The sequence below is a fragment of the Mastomys coucha genome, unplaced genomic scaffold (assembly GCF_008632895.1).
Source record: "Mastomys coucha isolate ucsf_1 unplaced genomic scaffold, UCSF_Mcou_1 pScaffold18, whole genome shotgun sequence".
Taxonomy (NCBI): Eukaryota; Metazoa; Chordata; class Mammalia; order Rodentia; family Muridae; genus Mastomys; species Mastomys coucha.
The window spans coordinates 13297339-13323151 of record NW_022196900.1 but is presented as its reverse complement, the minus strand read 5'-3'; the positions used below and the strand labels follow the sequence as shown (position 1 = coordinate 13323151).

General features: G+C 37.0%; 1 protein-coding gene across 5 annotated transcripts in view; it reads right to left on the bottom strand.

Moving 5' to 3' along the window:
- Window positions 1-5002: 5002 nt before the first annotated feature.
- The window catches only part of Smc2 (structural maintenance of chromosomes 2), a 50450-nt gene continuing 29639 nt past the window's right edge, over window positions 5003-25813 (bottom strand). For all 5 annotated transcript variants that reach the window (XM_031377399.1, XM_031377401.1, XM_031377402.1 and 2 more), the window contains 9 exons: window positions 24664-24788; window positions 22686-22879; window positions 21774-21917; window positions 16799-16993; window positions 15014-15214; window positions 14358-14474; window positions 11394-11554; window positions 9094-9241; window positions 5003-6590 (listed from right to left, as the gene is read on the bottom strand). In XM_031377399.1, the coding sequence (XP_031233259.1) occupies window positions 6432-6590; window positions 9094-9241; window positions 11394-11554; window positions 14358-14474; window positions 15014-15214; window positions 16799-16993; window positions 21774-21917; window positions 22686-22879; window positions 24664-24788 (1444 nt within the window). In that variant the 3' untranslated portion in view covers window positions 5003-6431. The remainder of the gene's footprint in view (window positions 6591-9093; window positions 9242-11393; window positions 11555-14357; window positions 14475-15013; window positions 15215-16798; window positions 16994-21773; window positions 21918-22685; window positions 22880-24663; window positions 24789-25813) is intronic.

Below are 25813 nucleotides of genomic sequence, written 5' to 3'. Positions count from 1 at the left end.
TCTTCACTCTCTTCTATACCTATTATCCTTAGGTTTGGTTTTCTTCTTGTGTCCTGGATTTCCTGGATGTTTTGGATTAGGATCTTCATGCATTTTGTGTTTTCTTTGACTGTTATGTCAATGTTTTCTATGGTATCTTCTGCAGCTGAGATTCTCTCTTCTGTCTCTTGTATTCTGTTGGTGATGCATGCATCTATGACTCCTGATCTCTTTCCTAGGTTTTCTCTCTCCATAGTTGTCTCCCTTTGTGATTTCTTTATTGTTTGTATTTCCATTTTTAGATCCTGGATGGTGTTGTTCATTTTCTTCGCCTGTTTGGTTGTGTTTTCCTGTAGTTCTTTAAGGGATTTTTGTGTTTCCTCTTTAAGGGCTTCTGTTTACCTGTGTTCTCCTGTATTTCTTTAAGGGAGTTATTTATGTCCTTCTTAATGTCCTCAATCATCATCATGAGAAGTGGTTTTGGATCCGAATCTTGCTTTTCCAGTGTGATGGTGTGTCCAGGACTTGCTATGGTGGGGGTATTGGGTTCTGATGATGCCAAGTAACCTTGGTTTCTGTACTTATGTTTATACTTGCCTCCCTCCATCTTTATCTCTAGTGCTACCTGCCCTGGCTAAATCTGACTGGAGCCTGTCATTTCTGTGATCCTGGTTGTGTCAGAACTCCTCAGGGTCAAGCTGTCTCTGTGATCCTGTGATTCTGGGATCCTGTGACCCTGGGCTAGTTAGAGCACCTGGGAGTAGTGCTTCCTCTGGGTATTATGGGACTCGCTGCAGAGCTTGTGCCCAAGGTCTGCTCAGAGTACCAGCACAAACAGACCAGAAGAAACCTGTGCAACTGGACTAGTGGAGTTCCTGCATGCCTGGGTCCCACTGGTCCCAATTACTCCTGGTGTTGGGACAGATGTTGTGTCCTCCTCACCTCTGATCATTGTTGATGCTTTCTTATTTCCAGTGTGTACCTCTGACTCTATAGAAAAGAAGGTGTGCAGTTCATGTCTAGGTCTAAGATTCGATGTCAACAACACGACTGCTTTTGTGCCAAAACCATGCTGTTATTACTCTAGCTTTACAGTACAACTTGAAATTGGAGATGGTGTTCTGCCCAGCATTTATTATTCATGATTGCTGTATCTATCCAGGGTATTTTATGTTTCTCTATGAAGTTGAGAATTGTCCTTTCAATATCTGCAAAAAACTGTTGGAATTTTTCTAGAGATTGCATTGAATTTATAGATTGCTTTAGGTATGGTGGACATTTTCACTATATCAACCCTACCAATCCATGAGCATGGGGAGAACCTTCCATCTTCTGTAATCTTTTAATTTTTTTTGATTCAGCATCTGAAGGTTTTTATTATACAAGTCTTTCACATGTTTGGTTAGTTAACCTAAAATATTTAATGATTTTTGGGGATATTCTCAGAGATTTTGTTTTCCTTCTGTCTGTTCATTCTTTGTATATAGGAAAGCGACTGATTTTTGTATTAATTCTGTATCTTGTTACATTCCCGAAAGTATTCACCAGCTGTAGGAGTTTCCTGGTGGAATTTTTACAATCATTTCCTTCAGTTTTTTTATTGCTCTAGGCAAGACTTCAAGTACTCTGATAGGATAAAATGGACAACCTGTCTTCTTCATGATTCTAGTGGAATGGCAAAGTCTCTCCATTTAAGTTGATGTTGACTAAGGGATTGCCGTAAACTGCCTTTGCCAATTTGTTGTCCCTGTATCCCTCATCTCTCCAGAACTCTAATCAGGAAAGGGAGTTGCTTGAATTTTGTCAATAGCCTTTTCTGCATCTAATGAAGTGATGTATTTCTTTTGTCTTTCAATTTCTTCATATGGTTTATATGTCAATCAACTTACATATGTTGAACCATTCCTGGATCTTTGAGATAAAACCTACTTGATCATGGTGGATGGCCTTTGTGATGTGTTCTTTAATTCAGTTTGCAGGTATTTTATTCAGAATTATTGCATCTGTTCCTGAGGACAATTGGTGCTTTGTTTGGACTTTGTGGTTCTGTTGTCAGAGTAACTGGTTTTGTAAAAATAATTAGCAATGCTCCTTTCTGTTTTGTGAAATAATTTGAAGCATATTGGCATGTACATTTCTTTGAAAGTCTGGGCTAGAACTATCTGGCCCTTCGCTTTTGTTGGTTGGGAGACTTTTAATTACAGCTTCTATTTTACTGGGAATTATAGGTTTGTTTATCTGATCTTGATTTACCTTTGGTAAGTGGTATGCATTGAGAAAATTATTGATTTTGTTTAGATTTTCCAATTTTGTGGCGTACTGATTTTTAAAGATTGTCCTTATGATTCTCTGGATTTCCTCGGTATCTCGATATGTCCTTCCCCCTCCGCCCCATCTCTGATTTTGTAAATCTGGTAATTTTCTCTCTGCCTTTAATTTGGCTAAGGCTTTGTGAATTCTATTATTTTAACCAAAGAACTAACTCTGTTACATTATTTGTATTGTTTGTTGAGACTTACCTTGTATCTGAGTATGTGGTTATTTTTGGAGAAAGTTCTGTGAGGTGCTGAGAGAGGTATATTCTTTTGTTTGGTGTGAAATGTTCTGTAATATGTTAGGTCCATTTGGATTCTGACATCATTTAACTTCAGCAATTGTTTTGTTTTTGTCTTGATGACCTATCTACTGATGAAAGTGGGGGACTTCAGTACTCTGTGAAGGTCTCTATGTGACTTAAGCTGTAGTAGTGTTTCTTTTACAAATTTGAGTGTCTTTGTGTTTGATGCATAGATGTTAAGAACTGCAATATCCTCTTGGATGGTTTTTTTGGTAAGTATACAGTGTCTATCTGTCCCTCATCTCTTCTGATTAGTTTTGGTTTGAAGTCTATTTTGTCAGGCATTAAAATGGCTACATGGGCTTGTTTCTTGGATCCATTTTTATCTATCACTTGCTAGATGCAGATTCTCCCTACTATGTCGAGATACAATCTGAGGCAAAGAAATTCTTGGGAGCTAAACCAAAACTTGAAATAGACAGCAGATGAAGACTCCTAGGGAGGGGCACTCAACAACTGTGGCAAGCAGTCATCCTTTAATCAAATCTACTCCTATCCCAATCAAATTCATGTACCATCTACAAGTGGTTTCCTAAAAAGCATAGCAAACGTTACTGAATAAATTCTGTAGAATAATGACAAACACCAACCATAGTAGCTGGTTTCCAAACCAAAGCTCTTTCCACAAGCTGAACCAGTATCTCCATTTTGGACAGCTGTCAGCACCACAATGAACTATAACATCAACTCTGTGTCTGTACCCAGGATAGGAAGACTGGAAGCACAAATCTTGCTGACAGCTGCTCAGCTCACTGACCATTTAGCTATTTGGTGCCTCTTCCCTGGTGGAGATTCTCCAGTGGTTGTACTCTTTTCAAGCCTGTCACCATTCTTCTATCTCCCCACATACTTCATTCTGCTAATTTGGCCACTACTTCTCTTACAGACTCTGTAACCAGACAAGCTATTCACAATTGTCTGTGAGTCTTTGTATACTTTTAACTTTAGGTCTTGTTTCCACACAAAGTACAAAGCCAACTTCAACATTTAAATCTGCCCACTGCATTTTTCACTTGCCACCATCTTTCAGGGTGTTCAGACCTATGGTACTTTTTCTTTAAACTTAATCCACAAGCAGTGTTTTCATCTGTGGCCTGAAATCATACTTTTTCCTCATCTGTTAACTGGCTGTATAGGATTCCCCTCAAATAATGGGTTCACATAGGCGATGGTGTATTATCTGAGAACCTTGGGCTTACTGAAGGGATTTATAGTTAGCACCAACTTCATCTTAAAATGTATTGTTGCTCCCAATTGAGTTGGTGGATCTCACGAAACAGAACTAAACATGGATTTTATGGCATATGATCATTTTATAGCCTATGGTTAGAGGTTTCTCCTCTACAAGGGTCTGGTTACACACCAGTGTTTTTCAGAAGGTAGTGAAGTGGCTGCTGTAGCATGGTCTTACCTTATGGACCTGTGTTGTGAATACTGCCTCATCCTATGTTAAACCTGCTTTACTTTTTTACCGAGCCTTTTCTTGTTGTGTCTTTGAAGCTACAATGCCACTTGGTACAAAGGTTAAACATTATTCCCAATGGTTAAATCCACTGTCTTTCAGAATCAAGCAGGCCCAGGAAGGACTGTTTCCTCTTTTGTGATATAAAGTATAAAATATAGTAACCTTATAATACTCATTAATATAAAGTTTGTCCATATAGTCTTTTTTAAAAGCTGGCAATCTACTACGGATCCAAATGTAAGCTCATAGCTTCTACTCCAATGTTATGTTTGCCCACTTACAGTGATGTTCTTAGCAATGACAGTCATGGACTCTAAATTCTCTGAAACCACTTGCCTCAAGTATTTTCTTGTATAAGTTGCCTTTCATCACAGTATTGTAGGGATAAATGCCTGTGCATTGTGTGGAAAGATCACCTGTCAATAAAATCTAAGATACCAGTAAGGTAAGGCAGGATTAAAGGTGCCACTTCAAGCAGGGAGAAAGTCAGAGGAGATTTTGAAGGACAGTGGAGAAGAAATCAGCCACATAGCTGAACCTAGGTTAGAATAAATGGGATAATAAGTTAAGAGTTGTAATAAGTAGTCAGGGAATGAGCATAGCTCGTGGCCTAGGCACTTATTAATGATATTAAGCCAGAGTGGATATTTGGGAACTGGGGCATGGTGGAAAAGTTCATGGATAAATAAAAAAAGTATCCCTCCAATCTGATACCACTAAGTGTTGTTACTGTGTGCAATTTACATAACTTCTGTTACGTTTCCTCGGTAACAGAATTCTGATAACGATTACCTTATTGAGTTATGTGAGGACTAAATAAGAAAATATATACAAGCAAGAAGTGATTGGCTTAAGTTATTAATGTTAGTTAACCCACCTTCTTATGAATATATGAAATATCACTATTTAACAACTTTGCTATATTGAAATAAAAACTGTGGTACTACAAAAATTTAATATACCTCACAGAAATTTAATATATGCACAAAAATATTAAGAGTGAAATTATACATAAAATAAAAAAACAAAAGAAAACTAAACAGAAATGCATACAAGGAGATAATTTATAGACAAAGGAAATCACAGAAAATAGTCACTTATAAGCCCATTGAGACAGCAATTCAATGCTATTTTATAACTGCCTAATACAAAATATTGACAGCTGGCAATGATTAGATTGTGATCAAATTAGAATAGTGTAAATAAACACACCTATTTTGACCAACAGTTTATAACACCTTGGAAAATAAAACATTGTGTAGGTCCATTATCTGTGATTTATACTATCAGTCAGTCAGTATTTACAGCTTAATGTCTCTTCCCTTCAGATAAGTATCAGGAAGAAACATGGGGAAATCTGTAAAAATCAAATTCGATGACATTAGAGCTCTGAGGAATATAAGCATAGGTGTTGATTGGAATTGTACATAGAGACAATAAAGCTGCAGGATCTCAGGGTGTGTACTGGTCCCCTCCTGTTTTCTAAAGGAGTTTTACCTTTGACCTGGACAAGCAGAAGGCACCAAGAATTTCATCAATCATCAAGCTTTGGAGGTTTTTTTTTGGTAGAAAAGGGAGACATTATTTACATTTAGCAGACTCTTATAAAATATACTTTTCACTTAAGCTGCTAAGTCCCACATTCACCAAAAGATTATTGATTAGATTATGAGAAGTCTGATAAAAATCTTAACAATATTACAGGACTTTAGATAGAGCAATCCAAGTGTAATAATACATTTTTTCCCAAGCTTCTACTAAAATAGTCAAGTTAAAAAACACCCAAATTTCAAGCTTGTGGAGATCAATTATTAAACATACATAAACATGATAGTCCAACATCATTAAAGTGAAAAATTGTCTCCAGATCCATTTCACATCCAAGGATCTGGCATGGTATCCCCACAGGACTGACCTCAAATAGCTCAGTGTATGCATAATTGCTATGTGTTTCCTTTGTTGGTCCAGTGACTTTCTTTAGAAATATCCTGTATATGAATGATTTTATAATCAAAAAACTCATTAATACTGTCCTTAGAAATTAAAGTAGTTAAAAGCTGACTGTCAGCTGTATTTATCCTATAACTTCATCCGTTTCTTTGTATTTTTCAGAATTTACCAAGTAGATGTACCTCAGGTTCTTTAACACATAAAAAAGACTTTTGTAAGAAAAAAATTGATGATATACACACAATCTCAACTACAATAATTAGAGCATAATCACACTAGGTAAGAAAAGAGGAATCTGGTCTTTTACCAGTGCTAGAAAGATTTACGTATGAAAATAATGTTAACATTATTATATAAACAACTTGGATCCCAAATTCTTGAAAGTTCATGTGTAAAAAGGTCAACATTAGAAGTCTGAATTCAGTTGGGTCCTTTCCCTTTGGACTTTGCTTCCTTCGGAATCCTGCCAGTTTGACTCTGCGTAAATCTGGCTACTGTAGAAACACCATCCACAAACTTGGTTTTGAAGAGAACGTTTGCATTGTTGAACATACCTTCTTTGAGGGATACCACAATGAACTTAAGGAAAGAGAAAGAAAGAAAAAACATTAAAGAAAATATTCTTAAAGAAATTCACTTTAAGGAGGATTTAAGAATTGAATGGAGCAAAAAACTAAAAACACAACATAGGATGGGAAGGGATGGTAGGGGCATAGGGAAAACAGCAAGGTAAATGGTAAACTGTGGTGGCGTGTGGCTCTGTAAATATAAATATTCCCATTTAGACTGACAATGCTACCCTCTCCTATAAGCTAAGGACTAACACACACACTAATAGTAGGCATAGAAACATGAGAAGCTTCTGAGTCGATGGTCAGGATTTTCCAAGTAACTCGTAAACATATATGCCATTACTATTGCCCTTGGTTACCTCCCAGAAGTGGAAGATACCCTATTCCTAAGGATACTGTGAGCTTTGGGCAAAGTATCTGCAGGTTACTTGTTGACTGAATCTGACCTGAAAGCCTCTTTCCTGAAGTTTAGCTTTCATGGTATCAGAAGGTGCCACAAAAGTTTTCAAGGAAGGTAGTCAACCAATAATCCTACCCAGCATGGCAATGCTAACCCTAAAGCATGTCTTGGCAGTCATCCACAGCTCTCTAATTATATCTATAGCCCACAGCAAGAGGGAAATCATGTCTGCTAGAGGAAACTTGGCTAACTACACAGGACTAATGAGGTCACGGATTACATCTGCCACTTTACTAACAGCATAATTCCTAACTTATTCTAAATATTTACTCTTTTAATCACAAATGAATGTACCTCTCACTCCTTATCGAAGAAACTTCTCTTAAAACAATCACAGCTGATCAAAATGCAGAGAACAAGTGATTTCACGGTGCACGATAATGATATATTTGTAATGCAAATCCTGCATCTAAGGGCCAGCAATGTCAAAGAAGGGGCAGAAAAGTTCTAAGAGCTAGAGGAACAGAAATTCTGCTGAGGTTGTGTCTCCTAGAAATGTCCAAGAAGCTACACCCATGAAGTCTTAGTGACATGGCTGCCTAAACAAGATAGAAATAAGGACAACAGCTGGGCAGTGGTGGCGCACGCCTTTAATCCCAGCACAGCACTTGGGAGGCAGAAGCAGGCAGATTTCTGAGTTCCAGGCCAGCCTGGTCTACAGAGTGAGTTCCAAGGACAGCCAGAGCTACACAGAGAAACCCTGTCTTGAAAAATGGAAAACAAACAAACAAAACCCCCAAAAACCAAAACCCCCCAAAAAACAACCAAATAAGGACAACAATAAACCTGCTTATACAGAAGAGGGAGCCCACTGCAAAAAAACTACAGATAACTAAGGAAAAGCCTCCCCAGTAGCTGGCTGTTTAATACCAAGTAGGGTGTGTGTGTGTGTTTGTATAAATATAAATTTTCCCAACTGGATGACTGACAATGCTTCCCTCTCCAAAGAGCCTTCACATACATGTAACATTATATGGACCAAACAAGTTATTTATATACTTAGGAATATACATATGTTTGTGGTGTATGTCTAACAAAAGAGGCCATGAATTTTAGAGAGGAAGGTTGGGAGTTACATGGGAGGAGAGTTAAGGGAAGAGAGAAAATGCTGTAATTGTATTTTAATTTTTAAAAAAAAGAAATTCATCTGGAGGTCACTCTGTTTTCTTCTTAAACATATGACACCAAGAAAACGTACATTCTCAAGTATCACTTGAAGACAGTTGTGGCACTAGGCACCCAAATGAATAGCAATGTACTTTTATCTTAGAAGTTTCTTAATTGTACCTTCAGTGTTTCATTACTTAAGGCTATTATTTCCCAGTAGCTGAATTTTGTGGCTGGCATTCCCTATTCTATTGCTAGCTCTAATCACTTAGTGAAATAACTTCTTATGTGATAAATTTAATAATACCAAAGAAGATTGCAAGTTTCTACAGTTCTATCCCTGTCCAAATATCACTTTCATATAATTAGGAAAGGCAACACTAAAAGCTGCCATAATAAACATATATTCTAGAGTGAATAGGATGAGTAGAGATCCGAGAACCGTATAATGGTTTTATCCAACCACATTTGGAATCTACGGCTCTTGTAGCAATACCAAAAAACCAAAAACCAAACCAAACCAAAACAACAAAACCCAAAAAACAACAACAAAAAAAGCCCTCTTTTTAGCTTCAAGGGATTTTCTCTATGTTTAGCCAAGTCTCACATTTTGTGCAACTTTTTTTTTTTTGATGCTTTAAGGATATTCTTGAAGCAGTTGTGTTTGAGTGTCATACTTGTTGCAAATAGCTAAAGAAAACAATTATATCATTAAATCAATCTTAAGTTATACTCTTCATCATGCTAGAATCAATATTGTCAATGCCTGGTTCTTTCCCTCAGGAGAGACTGATCTCTCTTTTTGATGATTTGCATAGCATTGAGCTATAGCACCAATTGCAAATATCTAACTTAATGATGATTATTAATAAAGTCTTAATTTCTTAAAACAAACAAAAACCTATTTTACTTTTACTGGGAGAGCTTTTGGAGTGGTCCTTACTTGAGAATGTGTGAAGTGAGTACGCAGCATCTGTCCAATATTCTGGGTATGAGAAAGATCCAAGGCCGCATCCACTTCATCCAAGATATAAATTGGAGCAGGTTTGAAGAGGAGCATGGACAATATTAGTGAGAGAGCCACAAGAGACCTGGGAAAATGTTGGAGGAAGTAAAGTCATAACATTTATAAGACATTGGACCAAAAAACTAAAGCAAATTTGCAATGTCCTTAGCATAATAAATAGTAAACTCATCTTAAAGTCAAAAAGATCCTAGATTCTAAACTTCTCTTCACAAGTATATTTTCTTGAGACAACTTTAATACTCTCATTATATTTGGCATTTATACTAACGATCAAGTTATCTTTAAAAATAACTTTCTTATTTATATGTACTGGTGTTTTACCTGCATGTATGTTTGTACACTACATGCCTGCTGGCTGCCCTCACATGCCAGAAGAGGGTGTTATAATCCCTGCAACTGGAGTTAAGGATGGTTGAGTCATCATGTGGGTGCTGGCAATTAAGTCTATGCCTTCTAGAAAAGCAACCAGCACTTAGGAGCTAGCTTTCCGGACAGCACCAGATCATATTACCTTATAACAAGTGACATTTATCCCTACCTCAATTGCGTATGTAGAGCCTAGGTATCAGGTAAGAGAGTGGCTATATATTAAGGAAACAATATCAACTTAGTTACCCCCTTTAAAAAATTTTATTATACATGTACCCATACATATATACTATATATACTATATATATGCATGCTGTATATGTATATATAAATTATAGATATTCCTACTGAAAAGATGACAAACAACTTTATAAAAACCCACAGGTAGCAGTATCTTTTTTATAACTTTCTGAGTTATGAATGTCTCTTGGCTTCTGTTGGAAAAAGTGTATTGGCTTCAAAATAAATGTTTCTCTTAGATACAGAATTCTAGGTTGACTCAATTCAGCATGTTCTAAATGTTCTAAAACTTCCAGCTGGCAGTTTGGGATAAGAAGTCTAAAGTCTCAAATCATTCTTACTTCTATGCCATGTGGGTGTTTTGTTTCCTTCTCCTGGCTGCCTCTGAAAGTTTTCTAATATATACATGGTTTTCCAGTAATCTTGTAAGTCTTGCTGTGTGTGTCTATGCGCTTATCTTGCCACTACTCTACAGAATTCATCATATGTGGGAGATCTGATGTCATTATTTCTTTAAGTAGTTCTGTCTTCTGTTGTCCTATGTGTCAGGCAGATTCCACAGGACACCAAACTAATGTTAAGAGGTTTTTTTTTTAACCTTCCTCAGTTAAGCTTGAGTAGATATGACTGGTATAACAAGTTAATTCTTCTTCATTTTATGGTGTCTAAGTCATTAATCTTGTGATCTTTATATTTCACTTCATTATTTTTAAAGGGTTTCATCTATTTGTTAGCATTTTTTTCAGTGTAATTCTTGAAAAACAGTCACTCTAAATTCCACACTTACTAATCTCACCAAGTTAGTTTCTTTTAAAGAATTACTCTTCTCTAGGTCACCACAATTTGAGTTTTCTCTTGCAAACTTATGAATATTATTATTATTATTTTAAAATCAGTTTTGCTGTATAGCCCAGACTGAGCTCACAGTTGTATACCAAAATGGACTCAAATTTGTGGCAGTCTTTTCCCCTTTGTCCTTGGACTCCTGAGAATACAGAAGTCAACCATCCTACCCAGTCTTGTAATTCTTATTAACTGTACACTATGCTTAGTGTCTATTTTGGTATCTTCTTTATGTTCTTCTTGTGATAAAATTGATGTCAGGCCCACTGTGCAGTTTTCTAGGGTTTGTCTAAAACAGTGTACACTTTAGGAACACACAGACCTAATATTAACTTCTCTGCTCAGTTCTCAAACCACAGTCTACGTGTCCTTCAGTTAACCCTTCCTAACTGTCAGGAGGGAAAAACCTGGGTGAACACACAGGCCCGACATTTCCATTTTTCCTTTCAGGTACTCAGGGCCCTACATGGCTTGCTCAATTTTAAACGTTTAACAAGTTGTTGTTCCTAGCTTTTGTTTAGTTATCTGGCTTGGGTTTTTTTTGTTTATTTGCAAACATTCATCTACATTCAACTCTTAGCTATAGTTGTTACCATCTGCCAATTTAAACAAACATTTTAACCAAATCTGTAGACCCATAATTGGGCTTCAGAAATTCTCCAAAGGCAGCCAACCAAATCAAAACTGAAACAGAATTACAAAGTAAATAAAATGATGAAATATAATAACCATGAGAAATTATAAGTTATAAGGGGATTACGTACCTCTGACCACCACTAAGCTCAGTAAGGTTTTCTTTCCACGTATTTCCTAAGGCAACTTTGAACTCCAGACCATCTAAAACTGTCTGCCCTTCTGGTGGTGCAAGCATAGCATTGGCACCAGGCAAAAGGGTAGAAAAAATAGAGCCAAAGTCTTTGTTCACCTAGATTAAAAAAATCATGTTATAGCATCAGAATATTTTCCAACTGTTAGGATATTTACATGCAACTCAATAGATCCGCTGCGTAGTTGGGAAGATAATGTCTGGGGAAGTCATTTGAGCTGTCACAGCAGGTGCAAACGGGATGATTCAATGCACATACACATACACCTGATCAGCACCCAGCCATCTGTCATATAAATATGACCAATAACTTTTAGAGTCCAGAAGACAAGTGTGAGTATACCATAGAGAAACCAGCACTGCCCCTTGTAAAATGTGCGCCTTCCAGGATTTAACAGCCATGTTCTGTAGGGAAATCTTCAGAATCAGGGGCAAGCACACAAAACAATGAGTAAATATATTTAAAAAATCTCCTAGATTTTCAAGCAGTATTTCTGAATATGGACATAACCAAGGAACACATTTCACCTTAGCCAAAAGAAGTATATATGCCAATACCAATAGCTTCTATTAAGTTTTGAACACATTAAGTTAGTGTCCAAAATTGAGAAAATGAAGAATGATGGGTGCCATGTTGAATATTTAGTGAACATCAGAGGCGCTATAAAAACCTTGGAAATTAGGAAAGAGCAAAATCAATTTGCAAAATCTGGGAACCACTGAGGGCATTTTCTATGACCCAGTTTTAACTTTATGTGCTTTATAGGAATATCTGAGTCAAGTTTCTGTATATGAGAAGATTGAGCTATAATTTTCTATTTTCTTGAGAGTGTATGTGAGTCTTTTACAAGATCTGATATGATGGTTTCACAGCATTTCATCCCTTTTGATTTTATAGAATAATTTAAGAAGCACTGGTATTAGTTCTTTAAAGATTTGGTGAGATTCAGCAATGATTCCATCTGATCATGGAATTATTCTAACACAGTAGGTTACTGTTGACTATGGAGGGAGGAATGATGACTTGGATGCTGAATATTTGACAGACATTAGTTGCACTGGAGAATCGAGAATTAGGAAAGAGCAAATTTCAGTTCTATTACTTGTTATATATTTGGCTGTTCATCTCATCTTGGTTTACTTTTGGTAGGCATGGTGGGTTGAATGAGAACAGCTCCCGTGGCTCACACAGTTAGGTCCTCAGTTGGACTGTTTGGAAGGGATAGGAGGTATGGCCTTCTTGGAGGAGAGGCTGGCTTTGAGGTTTCAAAAGCTCAGAGCAGGCTGAGTCTGTCTGCTTCCTACCTGCACATCGGGATATAAGCTTTCAGCTACTTCTCTACTGCCATGACTGTCTGGGTGCCACTGTGCTTCCTTCCATGATGATCATGAACCCTCTGAAACTGTAAGCCCCTGACAGAATACTTCCTTTTACAAAGTGGCGTGTGTTTCTCCACAACAGAACTAAGGTCCTGAGTATGAGTCCAGAAGTTCCTTTTAGTTTTCTAATTTAGAATTTATTTTATTAAAATAGGGCCCGATGATTTTCTGAATCAAAAACCTATTAATCAAGACAAAGCTAGCCAGCAAACCCTCCATGAGAAAAAAAACAAGACTACAGGATTTATCAGCACCCAAATGGTGCTGCTTTAGGTATGACTAAAGGGACACTGAATACAATTCAGAAAACAAACACAAAAGTTACAACACAGTAGAACAGTTGCAAATGACATTTAAATAAGAGAAGAAAATTCTACCAATACAGAAAATTACCAAACCACAAAGGTGACTAAGAGAGGACGAAATGAAGAAGCTATGAATAAGAACAGAATGAGAAGGCCTATTGTGAATGTGAGTGATACTGCCCAGACTGTGCAAACTATCTACATTTTCTCTCTCTCTCTCTCTCTCTCTCTCTCTCTCTCTCTCTCTCTCTCTCTCTCTCTCTCTCTCTCTCTCTCAATCTCCTTCCTATCTGTGGGAACAATGTGATCATTGGGATGCTACTCCTGCCTCAACACTTCCCTGCTATGATGGAGCATACCCCGAAAATGTGAACCAAAATAACCCTTCTTTTTGTCAGAGCAATGAGAAAAGTTAACTAATGAAAAGTTAAACTATATGAAGGGTAAAGCATTAGAAGGAAAGAGCCATCAGGAGCCTGGAAAGGATTCCTCAGGGAAGGGGACTAGAGAGAAGATGGCTAACAGGTGCAAGTGTATCCTTTAGATGAGAGGACTAAATTTCCTTGTTTTATATCACAGAATGAACTATTATTGACTGCAATAAATGAGTAAATTGAAATAGTTAGAAAACAAGCATTAGATGTTTGAAGTATGTTGAATGCCTGTGTCTCATTATTACACACTACACATACCCTTTAAACATGTACAGTTACTATATGGCAATTCAAAAGGTATTTTTTTTAAAGTCTTGCTATTCATTTTTCAGTGTCAATTTATAGAACTTGCAAATCATCATCATCATAACCCTAAAACTAACTACACCCAAACCTGTATCTTGGCATGGTAGCTTATTGAGATATGTAGATTTGGAGTATAGAAATATTTTGGAAATGGCAAGAAAAACAATGGGTGGTAAAACTGAATCCTTAGAAGCTTCTTATTTCTAACTCTATGTCAAAGTGCAATATGCTGTTTTCAGTGTTAAGCAGTTGTGAAGGGTGTTGTGAAGGGAGAACAAATAGGGTTCCCTTTGACATAAACTTATCTACGTCTTGTAGTAAAGTCAAAAAGACAAAGCACATTTAAAAATGTCTACAAGGCTTTAACTCAAGTTGCGAACATGTGCCTCATTCAAGCCACACAGAGCTGCTTTTACAGTGTAAACCTGATGTGATCCTTCATCCTTGCCTTGGGATTACATTTTTGAATTCAAGTACCTTTTGCCAAGCAATATTGAGGGCCTGATTTTTCTTCTGGTCAAGATCTTCTATAGTTGCAAGGATTTTGGATTTGTCATTTTCTACAATCCTTTTCTTCTTCATCAAATCGTTATACTGAAAGGAAAATGGGACAATTATTTTGTAAAATACAAAATTTCTTCCTCATTCACGAGTTTAGTTAGCTATAAAGAAGTTTCACCCTATTTTCTAGAAAGACACAATGTATCAGAACTATAATACAAACAAAAGTATGAGAAAAATAACTATACTTCTCCTGTATCAACATACAGGAGAATTGAACTCCCAAGACTGCCCAAACAAGCAGGCTATAACTCAGCTACCGCTCCAGGACCTGTCTGCACGATGCCATGCTGCCATCATGACAATGAGCCTCTGAAACTGTAAGCAACTCCAATTAAATGCTTTCTGTTATAAAAGCTGCCTTGGTCATGCTTGTCTCATCACCGAAAAGCAAACATGTTTCTAGAAGACAACAAAAGCCACTGATATAAGACAGCATAAAGGGAAATGATCGACAAAAGGAGCAAAATAACAAGAAAGAAATGAAGAAAACAGAGGAACAGGTAAATAAAAATAGACAGAAAGATCCTACTACATTAGGCAAAAGAGGTCATCTACTGTCACAGACTCACCCGCTCTTCAGCTTCTGTCAGCACATTCATAGCTCTCATGTTGACATTTCTCCCTAGTTTCTCTTTTACTTCCTGTAACTTCTGAAGTCTCTGGCCAGCTTCTTTAGGGTTGTTTGTTTTGAAATCATAGGCAGTATTAGGTTGGCCAAAGAGGTGTTTCTCAGCATTAATCCAGTCATAATCATTCAACATTTTGGATACCTGGCCACATATGCAAAAGAAAAAAAATATTCAAACCAAACATTTTCAAACCAGTTTCCTAAAGGTTTACTATTTTTACAATAAATATTTCAGAAGAAAAAAATCACAATGACACAGAAAAAGGAAGAGTGGATGGCACCTCTGTAGGAATGAGAATGAATTCCTTTCTGAGGACTGTAGACTGAAGAAGCAGAACACAGAGTCCTCCCACCAAGCATTAGCAAAGATGAGTGAAAACAAAGTTTTTACAAAGTCAAATGGAGTGTCCTTTGCTCCAAAACACTCTGCTCCACTAAATGCTTCAGTTTTGTTTTGCTATTCTAATTTTGGAATATTTACAAGTATATAATGAGGTATCTCAGAGATAGGACCTAAATCAAAACAGAAAATTCACAGGAAATCTGAAGGTGATTTTACATGACATTTTTCCTGTGTCTTTCCTTTTGCTCGGACCTGGTATAGTAGACTAGGTGTTGATTTTTCTCCATGACATGTTGGCACACAAAATATTTTAAATTTTGAAGCACTTAAGATTTCCAGATTGAAGATGCTTCATTTGTATATTCAAAACATCCCTATTAAAATTAAGTTACATGAGGCTCATTCAGATTTTATCTAATTCAATCTATTACATCAAAAAGTAATTTGTGTGTAGCTAAAATTCCTTAGAAATAGCTACAATATTCGATGAAGTCATGAAAGCTTAATTGTGACTACATAATTTTCCCAGAATTATAATCTAAGAAAGAAAGAAAAAAAAAGGCCTGAATGTTGATTACCCCTACTTCCACCTTTTTCGGCAAGGTAAAATGTAATTTTTGTCACATAATATAAGCACTTCAAACTTGGAATTATAATCCTTCATGGTTTTCCTCTAAAATTATGTGAGATGCATTCTTATCAGTAGAGCATAATCCTTGTCAGATCTATTTAATTCAACTATGTGATAACACTAAGTAAACTTTCACCTATAGTCTGGCTTCTGAGATGACTAGTCAGGCCTCTGAAGGTGCTGGGTGAATGTTATTTATCCCTGTATCTTCAGTATAGTGTCTGATACAAGTTTTTGCAAAGGCAACAATATACTCTTCAAAATACTTATACTGTGATATAGCAAAGGAAGATATTTCAAGTGCGAGTAAAAACGGATAATTTTGAGATAAATGCATTGTACAAAATCATATTGGATACCTGAAAAAGCATTGTCTTTCAAAATGAGACACACACACACATGTTCTTCAAATTCAACTTGTGATAAGATAATGTATATTATCATTACTAATAAATTTTATCAATAAGTATGAATAAGAATGCCAATCCCATTGGATACCATTAAATATTACAGAAATATATCTTATAGAAAGGAATAAATGTCTACAACTAAATTTAAAAACAAATCTTTTGGGCTATTATTGAAAATGACTGTTAGTGATAGGCTGTTATCACAGCTTGTAAACTCAAGTGTACCTTAGACTATACTTCTGCCATTTGTAGCAAGTTTCCTATTGTGCAGTTACTAGAATAGTCCAAGAGCTTAGAAACAAAACCTTGATTATCAGGTTATAAAATTCAACATCACCACACCTTTGCAGCAGCATCATCTGCTTCCCGCTTATGTTTGCTTATGCTGTGGTCTAATTCCTTAATTTTAAGCTGAGAATCATTGTTTTGCAAATTGTGTTTTGCCACTTCTGCACATTTATCTTTAATTATATTGTCCTGAGCAGTTATTATTTCTTTTTGCTTCATCAGTTCATCCTGAGCTTTAGTTACTGATTCCTAAAATAACAACAAAAAGAAAAAATTAATGAATATAAGTAAGTAATAAGTAAGTATTTTAATTCTGCTCCAAGCATGTCTGACAGACTTTGGAAAGCATGTCAATATGACTACATGTAATGGTTGTATTGTAAGGAAAAATTAAAGCTTTAAACCTGTGCTGACTAGGAAGAAAAGTTATGGGCCTAAGAATCCATCACAAACTGGCCACATAGGCCTGGGAAAGAGCAAACAAGTTGTTAGATATCATAAGAGCTGACAGATCAAGAAGACATAAAGCTATAAACATAGAGGAAAACATGTCTTGGCAAAGGAGGACATGTCCAAGGCCCAGGCCTGCAAAGACGTGCCTGGCAGACACTAAGTAATGGACCATCTGGTCCTCTCAGATATGGTTTAAGGTCAGATGCTCTGTTGACTCAGATTAACACCAACCTTAGGAATTTTCCACTCTGTTCTGAACGTAATAGTTAATATTTGAACTAGCCAATGATGTATGACCACACTGATCCCTTTGTTCCCTCAGTCCTTTTTCCTATAAAAACCCCTAACTTTCAAGCCTCGTGGTTGGCTCCATTATCTCCTGCGTGAGATAGGTGTGGTGCCGAACCAGGGCGCCCTGAAATGAAAATATACCTCTTGTAATTACATCAAGATGTGGTCTCTCGTGATTCCTTGGGTGTACGTCCTCCCGAGATCTGAGTGGGGGTCTCCCCCAGGGGTCTTTCAGTATAACCCTTCACATTTTAACACAGAGTAAAATGAGTCAGATTACCACTAAAAGAACTTGGCTGATATACAATCCATGCTGTAAACAAGACATTTTACTACACTTAGGGTGGGGGGAATGAATGCCTTCGGAGGAGGGACTACAAACTCTGACCTGCTATGTCTCTCAGTTTAAAAAATCCAGCTCAGGGAAGTTAACTCACAAGAAGATAGATCTCCAAAGAACCAGAGGAAGGACAAATATAAGGGCTCAAGATAAGAGACCTTGACCTTGGAAGTTTCCCTTGTGCAAATGTAAGGTGAGAAGAGTATGACCTCTGGTTACAGAATGTCACAGCACTTGATATGAATACAGGGGTCAAAAGAAAAATGAAGAGAGAACGCTCCTTTTTGTTGAAACCAACAGACTCAGTGCAAATAAAAATTTCTTACCCTGAAAGTCAGGGCCATCTGCCCCACCTAAGTGGAGGCTACCAAACTTTCCAAAGACTGATTACAGATGTGGTCTCCTCAGCTCCCAGCTCCCTCAAGCCCGTTTGCTTAAGAATGTCCTTGTAGTAAAGATAAGATCGAAAACTCACAGGACAATGTTTACATGAGACAAAAGGAGAAAAACCCTAGCTTATCTTATACTTACTTTAGGGGGAAAAAAACTAATTAAGTACAATAATCTACCAAAAGACTCTAAGAAATGACTTCCTTAAGTAAGTATTAATAATAATTTAGATGGGGAGGGGCGCCATTTGGGAAATAACAAAATTCTGAACAATAATGTTCTACACCTAGGGTTGTTACATGTGCTTAGTGATTTAATTTCTTTATAATGCCTAGCTGTGCTCATTAATGGTCTTCTGTGCAAGGAAAAAAAATTCAAGACTCATCTTAAAATCTAAAAAGATATTTTAGCTCTTAAAATCCTTTGAAGAAAAAAAAAATTGATCCATTAAAGGGGAACTACTACAGTCCTATCAACTCTAAGTACATGTGACAGAGGCATGCTTATGAAGATCATGAAGAGACTGAAAAGGAACACTGCAGACGGAGCTGCCAGTGTTTTCCGCATCGGGAGAAAATACACATGAGCCCTATCACTTCAGACTGAGCAGAAATGGAGTTTTAATCTTGTTTGTCTCTAGCCAATTAGTTAGTAGGAAGTTAATTTCTTTCCTTAGCTCCTAGGGAGTGTGCTTATTTGCTCTATCAGCAAAAGGAAATAATTTGTAAGGTAAAGCTTGACTAAACAGCCTTTAAAACTAACTCATCTATCTTACAGTTTCCTATTTAAAAAAAAATAACATGATGTTGATAGAGCATAGTATAAGACAGAGGAAGAAACTGAGATGAAAAAAAAAAAAAATCAAAATAAAGGAAACCAGAACAACAAAATTTAAAACTACCTTGGAGGCAAGAAAGGAAAATTGAACAGAAACTGTGCAAAACATCTAATCAACATGAATTATAAAGTTAAGACAAATTATAAATTCTTAGTCAGAAAAGGAATAATTTAAAAAGTTAATAATTGCTATTCTGTTACTAATGTAATATATAATGTGTTAGCAAAATGGAATGTAATCAGAAATGTCAAGAGTGAAGCAAATACTTTCTAAAATACCATAGGCTACATGAAGAAGCAATCATTCTCATGGAAACCATTGATGGGCATCTCCAGTGACTAGGTCTTCTGGGACAGGGGGAGGAAACAGAGAGCCTATGGGGGGTGACTCAAGCTGAGATTCCTACCAGAAGGGGTATAAAAACTGAAGTAGCCATCTCTTGTAGGAGGGTAGGTCTTCCAGAAGAGGGAGTGCAACATCAATCCACCCACAAAACCTTCAACCCAAAACTTGTCTTGCCTACAAGATGTGCAAGGATAAAGATGGAGCAGAGACTATGGGAACAGCCAGCCACTGACTGCCCCAACACAAGACCCATCCCATGTGAGAGAGTCAACCCCACACTACTAATGATATTCTGCTATGTTTGCAGCCAGGAACTATCTCCTGAGAAGCTTCATCCAGCAGCAGATGGAGGCAGATGCAGAGACCCACCGCCAAACATCAGGAGGAGCATGGGGAGTCTTGTGGAAGAATCAGGGATACAAATGAACAAGAAGACCTATAGAGTCAACTAAACTAGGACCACGAGGGCTCACAGAGCCTGGACCACTAACCAGGGAGCATGTAGGAACTGGACATAGACCCCTTACATATTTGTTGCAAATGTGCTACTTGGTCTTCAAATCGGTCCCCTAACAAGTGGAGTGGGGGCTGTCTGTCTCTGTTCCCTGGCATAGGATCTCCTACCTAGACTGCCTGGTTGGGCCTCAGTGGGAGAGGAAGTGTCTGGTCCTGCTAGGACTAGATGTTTCAGGGTGGGGTGGTACAAAGGGGATCCCCCTTCTCTTCAGAGAAGGGGAGGGATCATTGGGGGGAGTGCTTTGTAAGGGTGGGACTGGGAAGAGAGAGGAGGGAGGGTGCTGTAATTGGGATGTAAAATGAAAAATAGAAATTTTAAAAAACAATCATTCTCAAGGGAAAAGATAACTGGAAACAACAGATGTACATGTCAAAAGTAAAAAGCTCTTTACTATAAAGTTCCTATGTGGATGGAAGACCTCTGTAAATACTATGTGTATTTAATTAACACAAAATTCATGCCACTCAAGAACAGCATCTCAGCTAAAAACCCAAATATTTGAAAAATGAAGGTTATACTACAGATGCAGGAGTAGAAATACTACAAAAGACAATTTAAAATGATTAAAACAGGTCTGAGAACAAAAGAGTCTGTGAATCTTAGCCTTCACAGTCCTGCTTCTGAGAACTGTCCATGTCTCCCATATCAGTTGCAACGCTATTGCTGCTTCACACTGTTACATCACTATAGAGAGAGACACTGTGGGAAGGCAGAGCTGTACTTGCTGGTTCAGTGTGCTTGTCTAAAAGGTAGGCTTACCAAGTACAGGGGACAGTACCATGCATGTCCTAACATGGGGTTTTACATGGTTCCAGGCTGGCTATCACCCAAAGACCAGTGCTCAGTAGCCACATACACAACCTTTCTGTGGACAGCTCTGCAGTTAGATCTCTGGTCCTCCGCCTTGTGAGTAAAGTTGGGCTCCAAGGCTATATCTGTGGATCAGTCAGCTCAGTCCTGGGGGTAATACCTACTTCTTTCTGTTTTCTTATGTACCTTAGAATTCTCTTTACATCTAGTCATCAATCCTATCACCCAAACAGTTCATTTTTCTTCTTTAAATTCTGTTCATTTTACTTCCTGGATTTATTTGAGTAGACTCAGAATGAAAATTTGCTGCCATTTTATAATTTTCTGGAATCCCCATTTCACCTCATGCTCTGATCATAAATAAAAAGACTTAAAGCACTAAATCAATCATGTTAATTCAACATTTCATAAGTAGATGAGCATTAAATTTTGGGCTAGGGGCCAGGCCCACCCACAGCACGAAAGCTGCTACACAGTAAGAATATGGCAACACCACACTAAGAGCTTCTGAATCTGACACTGTAACAGACTCCCCAGGTGACCAATGCCAGGAAAACAGCAGGGATATAATTCTCACTTTCTTAAGAGACTTACAGGCTCAGGTTACAAGACTGGAAGAGAAAGAGTGTGGCCCTGACACATTCCTCACTCTGACAATGGGTACAGCTTAACTCCTCTCTACTTCCCCCACATCATGTGAATCAGTAACAAGATGCTTGTCTTTCTTCTCGCACTACACGCTCCCTCCCTACCCCCAGCCTCCAATCTTGGCCAGCCTAAGACCCATAGCTCACCTGAAAGACATTTTTGTGAATACTCAGCAACCACTTGGCCAGGGACCTAAACTCTCCAGGGAGCTATCTACCATATCAGGTTCTGTGGAACTATAGCCCTGGAGCTTGGACTCTCAGAGCCACCCCTCCATGCACACTCCTAATAAATCTCTAACCCCAAAGGACAATCTGCTTTAGTGTGCTTCTTAAACCCAAACGGAAACTGTTCTATGAATGTTTCTACATCTCTCCAATTTGGTAACAAATCTTACCTTATTTTTAGCAACCTCAGCAGCCATTATTTCAATCTGACCTTCATAGCCTTTGATGGCTTCATTCACAGCATCAAGCTGCTGCTCATTAGATGCATGCTCTCTTTTGAGCTCCTCCAGCTCCAGAGTGATAGCTTCAACCTCCTGCAGAAACACACATTTAAGGTTAACTGCTGGCAAGTAATTTAGCTTCATACAGAGATAAAAATTAACATTATTCTCATTTAAGTATGGCCATTTAGTATTAAACTACCAACAAACCAAGCTGTTATCTCAGAAGAAAAAGAAAACAGAAGCTAACCCCTTTTAAAATCCTATAAATTTTGAGTAATTATTTCATTTATCTGTAATTATACTATAGAAAAGTTACAAAATTCTATGTAACATATGAAGTAATGAGCTTTAGTGACAAAATTTTTCAGTGTGCAAAAGCCTTTGTATCTTGATCTTCTTTCCTAATATACACCTTTAGTTCATTGGAAAACTTTTGTGAAGCTATTTAATGGAAGAATTTTAAGAGAAACTGTAAAATTTAGAGTACAGTCTTTGGAGACATAAATATATTCAAATACCAGCTCTGTCATTAAGCAAAAAGATCAGTCTACAATTTTATGATACCTTGCTAATATGGCACACTTAACTTCAGTATGTAACAGTTCATATCTACAAGGTAATGATAAATAGGAACATCAATCTGTTAATCCTCCAATGAAAGGTATACATCATGATTTGCTCCTGATTTGCTTGACTCAACTGCAGCATTTACAGAAGTGTCTAGATTGTAAAATGCATAATTTACAATTTTTATAACTTGTTTAAATTTTGAATCAACACTGATAAGTGGCCAGCCCCTGACATATTATCACCTTCTGTTCTACACTGATTTTTAAAGATTGCTAAGTAAGGTCTTACCTGTTGTTTTTCTTTCATTTTCTTGCTAGATGCATCTGCCTTTGTTTTGGCAGAATCCAGTTTTTTCTGAGCATCCTTCAGTTCTTTCTCTCGTTCAGCTTCTGCATTTTTCATTTTATTCTCCAATGCTTCATACTTTTCTTCAGCTTTCTTTTGAATTTCTTTTGTGCTTTTTAATGTCTCCTCACTTTCCTCTGAATCACAAGGTAGTTAAACATGGCTAACTTAATAACACAGACAAAAGCTTATAAATCAAATCAATTTAAGAAATGTTTTGATAAATTAAAAGCTAGATTTAAATATTATAGGTATATTTTGGAGCTGGCATAATGAAACATAAATCCTATTAAAAGCAGTATTTGAATTACCTAATGATCTCTGATGTTATTTCTTTTGAGAGATTAGTTTGTATTTGGGGAGGCAGAGGCACATTTTTGTTTTTAAAATGATAAGAATAAAACTCAACCTTGCATTAGCAAAGCCTATGCTGGACCACTGAATTACATCTCCTACTTTACCGTTCAAATCAATGGTTCTGCCTACTTATGCCCAACTACACAGCCTTGCATGACAATAGAAGATCAGGACAATGAGCTTAAACTGAAGTAAACAAGGAAGAATTTGATATACTCCCATCATGTATCACATCTGTCAGAGCTGAGACCATGGTACAAATACAGTTCCAAAAGCTAGCACTGAACAATTTTCTATCGCTTTTCAGTGCAGAATAGAAACATGAGTAGAGAAATTCACATGTAGACCTTTATCATAATTAATGACAAAAATAAAACAAGCTGCTATATACAATTAAAGTATAATGAAAGGAGAGGAGAAAGTTTCTTTAACAAAAAAAACACTTGAGAAATTTGCATATGAAAATGTCTGAACACAGTGAAGAATTGCTGTGTGTCAGATTTCTAAGACCATGTGAGAAACCTCCAAGTAAACAAGACAAGAAAGAGTCTTGTAATCCCTGTTCCTCCATGACACTGGTTATTATTGGAATGTGCTTTCAAGACCCTCCTAGGCAATAGGAATAGGAATTTACTTCAAATTACCCATCATCTTATCATTATTATTCAGAATGATGTTTCCAAGTAATAAATGACCTCCTGATATTATACAGCTTACGCTAATATGACCTTGCCTTTCTGACTATGTACAACCCAAACTCAAGTGACTTTTGTTTATATGACCTTGCTTAGCCTTCAAGAATGCCCTCAGAGTATAGATTGTCGGATACTCTGGATAAAGTTGGTTGTTGCATGAGACTTTAGATCATCTTAACTTTGGGATCCACTCTTCCAGGTTTACGCTGCCAAATAGAGTAGCAACACAAAAGTATCTACAAAATGCACTGTATTGAACATTTTATATGTAAACAGTGGGAGAAAACAAATCACCTACAGGAAAATTGGTCAAATAGGAAGCTTACAAGAATAGAAACCCAAAGATCCAAAAAGTATCCCAAACTTTAATGATGAACAGAGTGCAAATTAAATACAAGCTTAAATATTCATGTTATCTGCTCACAACTGTAAGATTAGAGAATCCTAAGATGTCTAGAAAAAGACGTAAAGGAATGAGATCTTTTCCATACTGATGTTAGTGAACATTAGTTTTATTAAAAAGAAGAAATTTTGGCAGTGCATAATAAAAATGAGGATGATAGCCAGGGGGTGGTGGCGCATGCAAATCCCTGCACTTGGGAGGCAGAGGCAGGTGGATTTCTGAGTTCAAGGCCAGCCTGGTCTACAGAGTGAGTTCCAGGACAGCCAGGGCTATTCAGAGAAACCCTGTCTCGAGAAAAAAAAAAAAAAAAAAAAAGAGGATGATCACAACCTAAGACCCAAAAGTCCCACGCTTGAATCTATCCTACAGAAAAACATCCATGTGTATTTTCTGAGCAACAAATCTTCTGAGTTTAAAATAAATGAGAGCAGCACAAAGAGATTAGGCACAGTGGGTTTCATCTTACCAATGGTTTTTTTAAGGGCATCTAATTCTTCTTGTTGCTTATGATAAGAGCTTTGCTGAAGCTTAGTTTGTAATAAATCTCCCTCCTCTGTCTTCATCTCCCACTGCTGTTTCAGTTGGCGATACCTTGAAAAGAGAAGTTTATAAGTATCCTTTCTGTTTGAGACATGCACTGGTGTTTGAGACATGCATTCAAACATGAAGCTCTTACCTAAAGCAATACAAATAAAATAACCTCAAGTAATACAAACAGAATGTGATGACAATGGTTACTATGCAAAGCTATCACTTCAGGTAAACTGTTAATGGTCAAGGCACCAAACTGTTTTCAAACAAGCCTTAATTTTACAAAGCACTAGAAGTGATCTTTGAATAAATTAAGTTTATGTAAATGCACTAATATAAATGTATCTATACAGCTACTAATTCCTAGAGAAGTAAAGTTAATGCCAATTCATAGTACATAAATAATACATAAAAATATAAACAATATATAAAAATTGCCTAAATTTGGCTACCTACTTATTATTTCATATTTTCAAATGTTAGTAATAATAATGTGACCCACTTTTAATAGTGGAACAGATAGTTTAAGAAGTCATGGGATACACCTTAAGCATCTATAATAAGCTTTTTTTAGCAATGTTATACTTCTACTCATGTTCTGGCTCCTCATCTCATTGCTAAGTATTTAGCTAACTCAGTTGCAGTGAAATTTCAAGTTCATATAAATTCACACTACTAGAAATTCATAAGCTCTGAGGAGAAAGGATTGACCTAAATCTAAATACTATCTTGAATATTCTTACTTGAAACTGCTTGACAGTACTTTCTTTTCCAAGTCACTAAATATTTGTAAAACACAGAAAAGTTAAAGAAAATTATACCAACATCTTGATAAAATATATAAGAAAGGCTTTTGCTGATCCTTATATTTTTAAATTTTCAAAATCAGTTTCTTTTACCTCAGTGCTATAATTAACCAATAAGCAAGTCTGAAGAATAATTAATCTCCTGCACCTAAAAAATAAAGATGCAGCAGGGTGGTGGTGGCGTACGCCTTTAATCCCAGCACTTGGGGGCCAGAGGCAGGTGGATTTCTGAGTTCGAGGCCAGCCTGGTCTACAGAGTGAGTCCCAGGACAGCCAGGG